The sequence below is a fragment of the Eumetopias jubatus genome, unplaced genomic scaffold (assembly GCF_037043125.1).
Source record: "Eumetopias jubatus isolate StellerSeaLion01/CBP00866 unplaced genomic scaffold, mEumJub1_p1.0 scaffold_16, whole genome shotgun sequence".
Classification (NCBI taxonomy): Eukaryota; Metazoa; Chordata; class Mammalia; order Carnivora; family Otariidae; genus Eumetopias; species Eumetopias jubatus.
The window spans coordinates 68,737,458-68,743,199 of record NW_028274822.1 but is presented as its reverse complement, the minus strand read 5'-3'; the positions used below and the strand labels follow the sequence as shown (position 1 = coordinate 68,743,199).

Genomic DNA, 5,742 nt, shown 5'->3' with positions numbered 1-5,742 from the left:
GTGATATCTTCATTTGGATGATTGGTCTCACCGGGTGGCCCCTCCACACCCCCAATTCCCAAGTCTGACATTTACCTGCTTCCACCCAAGCATTCCCCAGGACATGGTAAGGGTTTGCTTATTCATCCTTAGGACCCAAATCCACAGCATCTTCCTTGCTCAGAGCTGGCTTACTCTACCTTTGATAAGGAGGAAGGTGGATTTTCTGGAGAAAGTCAAACTCACATTGACGTGACCTAGCCCCCACAAAAAGAGGTCATATTTTTAATGTGGGAAACAAATATGACCTTAGTATTTTGCTAAAAGGAATTTCGATATTTTTACTGACCACAACTAATTGAATTCAAGAAAGGACTGGACTTGGTGGGAAGACAGGAATGGGCTGGTAAGGCCCAGAGGCTCCAGCTCATCTGCAGGGTGTACATCCCCTCCAGTATTAGGGAGCTGACTTGTACACAGTAAAACCCTACCTCGGTACAGCCAAAGGTAGGGATGGAGACTTTGGATCCCCTGGGGAGAAGTGCTCAAGTCCAGAGTCTTGGCAGAGTTAGCGAGGATCCCTCCAAAGCGCCTTTCCTCCAGTGGTACTATTGGCCCCCTAGTATGTTCTAGGCCCTGAGGATATGTACTTTGTGTGTGTGGACCGCTTAAACAGCCACAGAAATTAAGTGAGGAGGTAACAGATGAACCAGAGATAAGAGCCAAATGGAGGAATGATAAATGGTGCCAGGAACTGCTGGGGCTGAACCTCACCCAGCTTAGTGTCTCAGCATCATGGGAGCTATACCTTCTTATTTAATCAGGAACTGCAGATTCCTGAGGTTTAAACTTGAGAATAAGCTTCATGTAGCACAGAGGACATCAGATGGTTGACACTGAGGTTGTCTTTATTTCTGACCATGTCTTTACAACCATCCATGCAGGGATAACGCCCACATCTACCGCCCAAACCCAAATCTCCCTCTAGAAATTCAGATTCATATTTCTAACGCTCTAAGATGCATCTCCCCAGAGATCCTATTAACTCCCAAGTCAACATCCTCTCCTCCCAACAATCACCTTTCCTTTTCCTGCTCACATCGGGCAGATTTTCTCAAACTGTGGCTTCTGTGCTCCTTTAAGATACACTTACACCTGGGCTTCAGCGTCCAGTATGTGTCTCCAGCTAGGCAGGCATGTAACAGGGGCACAGAATGGGCTCTGGGTCATAGAAGGTCCTGTCGCCGCAGTGAGGGCAGGGGTTGGCACTGAACCAGACCATGCCTGGCCGCCCCAACTCCTGCAGCATCTGCTTCAGCCTGGCGTGCAGATGGGCAAGTCTGCCCAGGTGGAGGGTGCCATGGACATCCTCGTAACTCTCCAGGGGGGCCGGATACAGCACGTGACTCAGCTTGCTCAGCCCAATGGTGTGGCGCAGCAGGTTCTCCAGGACGGCCATGGAGATGGGGTTTCCACAGAAGCTGAAGGTTGTGAGCTGGGAGCAGCGGCCCAGGGCAGGCAGGATGACAGTGAACTGCGAGTCCATGATCCCACACTCATCCAAGTCCAGGTCCTGGAGGGTGGCGGAGGCTCTCTCTATCAGAACTCGGAGAGGCCCAGGACTCATATTGGTCAGGTTGACCCCGCTGAGACCCAGGTCCTTCAGCTGACTGACGTTCAGGTGCTGGGACAGATGTGTCAAGTCAGATTCCGAAAGCAGGCAATTAGTTATTGACAGGGTCTCCAAGGGGGTCTTCAGGCACCTGGGGAGAGACAAAGCAGTAAGTTCGGGGGGGAACGGATGTGACAGGCAGAGGGACATGGGGATGACCTGGGCCTTGAGGAAAGAGAAGCCCATTCCACCCAGACCCAGGGCATTACAGATGAAGGTCAAGCCCCAGGATGCTGCCTGGGGAAAAAAAAAAAGGACTCAAATCCATCCAAGTTTCAGGGGAGTCCTTTCTGCATTACTCATTTGCTGGATGACTCGGTCAAGTCAATGAAATCTCAAATGCCCCCTTTGCTGTCAAACGCAGCACAGCATGCCCCTCGGAGGTGCTGTGAGCATGAATCCATCCAACAATGTGATGCACTCAGAGGGCAGCCTGGCCCCACGTCTCCAAAAAAGGAAAGGAATCAGTGAAGTTTAGTACTGGGAGACAGGACTAGAAATGCTTTCAACTCGGGCTTCCTTCGGGCTGCTTCTACCACCCCAGTCAACGGTACCTGTTTCCGATGAGGCTAATGGGAGATGTGCACAAAGAGCTCATCTGGGCAAGGCCTGGCAACATGTAGCCTGCAGGGCCTAACTTGGATCACTGTATCATCCATGTACCAGCTATCACTTTCCACAAGTCTTCACTCCTGCTCCCTCCCTTTCATGCGCACCCCCACCCCCAGACATTCCCTCTCTATTGCCTTATGTGGAACCCAGAGTAACCCTTTACAGACAGGGATTTGGAGGCAGGTTTGGAGAGAGAGGCTCCGGTTGACAAAGCTGCCAAGCACAGAACTTGTGATCTGAAACCTCACAGCGGATACACTTTCCCTTCATCAATGCCCTCAAGTCTAGTTATTTTTGATCATCATAATGTAGGCATCGTTTTCTCAGGGAGAATTCCCAAAGCCACCCTGGCCTGCCCCAATGCCCCCCTTATACAGATTCCTAACCAGAATCCCCTTCGAATAGCATCTATCCTAGTTCATACCTCCAACCTTTATCTGGGAGACTACGTGACAACATGCGTGGAGACAGAGCAGGGACAGTGTGTGGACCTTCTAGTGACTCATGATACACTCTGGCGCTGTCGACGGCGGGCACCTGGCAGATGCCCATTATTGTTCACTGAAAGAAAAAAGGGCTTATGCTCGTCCGCCGAGAAACCTCACCATCCCTCACCTGAGCACCTGGTCCAGGCGGTCTTTGAGGAAGGAGATCGAGTCCAAATAGAGCTCCTCAAGGTGGTGCAGCCTGAGGAACTGAGCAGTGAACTGGCTGACGCACTGCTCCTCCTTCGCCGGGGTGCTGTGGGAAGACATGTGGATGTGCGAGAGGAGGAGCCTGCGCAGATTGCCCATCTGACCCAGGTGAGGAGCAAACTTCCCCAGGATGGACAGTTTCCAGGTGCAATTCACTTCCAAATCCTGGATAGAGTCCAGCTGTATGATTTTCAGGATCTTCTTGATGTTCTGCATGGACACTGCGAAAATCTTCAGCTTCTTACAGCACAGGTGCAGCAGACCCTTCCTCTGCTGGACTTTCTGGATGAGGTAGGCGAGGGACTCGTCAAGGGTACCTTCCTTGAGGCAAAGGTCTATCAGCACCTCCACAGGAGCCAAGGGTGGCTTGGGCCCTGGCTTGCAACCCTCCACTTTTCGCCTCTTCCTCATGGGTGGGGCCACCTCTGGCTCCAACAGGGAGTATATACTGGCCCTGGTCCCAGACCACACGGTCCAGAAGTCCTGATGAGCATTCTTCCGTAAATCTAGCACCTGCAGTTTCCACCTCCTGAAGGGAAGATGGGAGACAGACTGAGATGCTTTCAGCTCAGTGGGGAGTAAGACAGAATCTAGGCAAGGCCCAGACGCCTGACCTGCACTTTTACTCCACACCCTGGATGTCAGTGGCTCGCTCCTTGGGCTACTGGGATCCTTCTTGGTCCCACTTGCAGTACCTTTAGGTGCTACCAGGAGGAAGCGGGCAACATGTTCCTTTTAGTCACCCTCTGCATCTCAATCAGCCCGACATGTCCACAGCCTGTTCCCAGAGTGACCCCAGAGATGGCCCCAAGGCTGCTCTGAGCTTCCTCACAGAGGCCTCTGGCCCGCCCTGTGGCCCTGCAGTTTCCCTGACCCCAGCTGTATCTTGCTTGGATCCCCAGGGCCCTCCCAGGCTACAGGATCACCCTCACCTGGGGCGAACCTCCTGGGAAAGCAGGACATCAAGTCCATCGAGCGCAGCCTGGAAGGTCGCCTGGTGAGGCTGCTGCTCCTTCATCAGGGCCCCCAGAGGGAGGCAGGCGAAGGGCCAGGCCTGCACCATCGCCTTCAGGGTCTCGCTGTGCCTCCCAGCGAAGGCCGCCATGAACAGCGGTGGGAAGAGCTCCATGGGCAGCATCTCCAGAGTGGCGATGGCCAAGGCCTGGTCCCTCAGCAGGCTCTGACCTGCCAGGTCCAGGAGTCTGGGTGGAGCCGGCATGCTCATCCTGATGAATCTGCTCCGAAAAGAATCCTGGCGAAATATTCAGGGAACAAGGCTCAGTGCTAGCAACCCCATTATCCCTCCACCCTTGAGAGGAACCAACTCAAGGCCAAAGTCACCGTTCTGGCAATAGTTGGGGAGCCCTCCGTTTACGCCAATTCCGTTCTCTGCTGGGTGGCCATAAAGCCACAGCTTTGCCCCTGCTGGCACCAGAATGTGCATCTTACCAGGCCCCGATGGGGGAGTAAGATCACCACTGCTCCCATCCCATATCCAGCGAGTGCCACATTTAATTCTAGCCCCACCGCAGAGTTAGTACCCAGGAGCCTGAACACCGACCCCATCCATTTCAGGGAGAAGTTGCTGATTGTCCCCTGAATATTGAACATATAGAGGAATAAGGAATGTCACGTGGCCCAGAATGAGCTCCTTCCCAGATCTAACAAATAAACCCAGATGTGAAAGATTAAGGAACACCTGAACAATGAGTAACATTACATCATTTAAAAATTTTTCAACTGTAAAAGTAGCAGAACGGTATTCTACAGCCTGTGGAAGCTGGGGATGAAAAAAATATAAACTATTTCAAGACGATTTTATTACATGTCTCTCCTACGAATATGAGAATTACTATTTTATTTAGGGGAACACAGAGCTCACATTCAGAACAAGACCTCCACTTTTAAAAATATTCCATGAAATATTTTTTTTCCTATGGAATATTTTTTTAAGCTTTTAGTTTATTATTTTTCTAAAAAAGCTTTAGTAAAATCACAAAATAAGTTATATGAACTATAATTACTGAACACAAACTAAATATTTGAAATGTCATAAAAAATTCCAACTAATTAGAGGTCTTTCATTTCCAAAAAAAAAAATCTATCTGGTTAAGAAATATCGTAAACGTCTATAAAATGGCATACACCAAAGCAGAAATCAAAATGTTTGAGATTAAGGCAAAACTGCATTTTGAGGCAAAAGCAAAGCCTGCTCATTCATACTGCATGGCTGAGGGCAGTATGATGGCAGCGTCCCAAGCTCAGGGCTCCTGCCTCACCAGAAGGGGGACATGGTGCAGGGAGCAATCTGCTCAGACCTCAGGGTCTCTCCTCTCGCTCCTCAGAAGCAATATTATCCTTTCTGGCTACACCTCCCTTTTTCAGATCCTAGCTCAAATTTCCAACTGAAAGCCCAATGTTATTATCACTGGATCGCCATCCAGTTAATCCAGATTGGGTTTTTGACTTTCGCCAGACAACTGACTGAATCATATGCCCCATTCATGAAAGAAAAAGAAAAGAAAACCAACCTGGAGGTATACTTGAGGGAGTTTTGGCCACATCAGTATAACTCAAACGTTCGAGTTAAGACAGCTTTATGCAGACAGTGGTGTTATCCCAAAAGGGAAAGAAATAAACAAAATAAAATTCCAGAATATCAAATAGTCACTTATACTTTATGTTACCTAAAACTGCAAAGCATGTGTGCATTCACAGAAGAACAGATGTACAACTGAGGGATGGCTGGTCTTCCAGATTTTGAGGGTCAAGCCTTCCCTGAAG

At 50.0% G+C, this 5,742-nt stretch overlaps 1 protein-coding gene across 1 annotated transcript; it reads right to left on the bottom strand.

Annotated features, from left to right (window-relative positions):
* Positions 1–1,165: 1,165 nt before the first annotated feature.
* PRAME (PRAME nuclear receptor transcriptional regulator) lies at positions 1,166–5,522 on the bottom strand. Its single transcript, XM_028094185.2, has 4 exons — positions 5,490–5,522; positions 3,891–4,210; positions 2,879–3,487; positions 1,166–1,742 (listed from the first exon to the last, which is right to left on the bottom strand). The coding sequence occupies exons 1-4, from the start codon at positions 5,520–5,522 to the stop codon at positions 1,166–1,168; spliced, it is 1,539 nt and encodes a 512-aa protein (XP_027949986.1).
* Between the last annotated feature and the right edge of the window lie 220 nt (positions 5,523–5,742).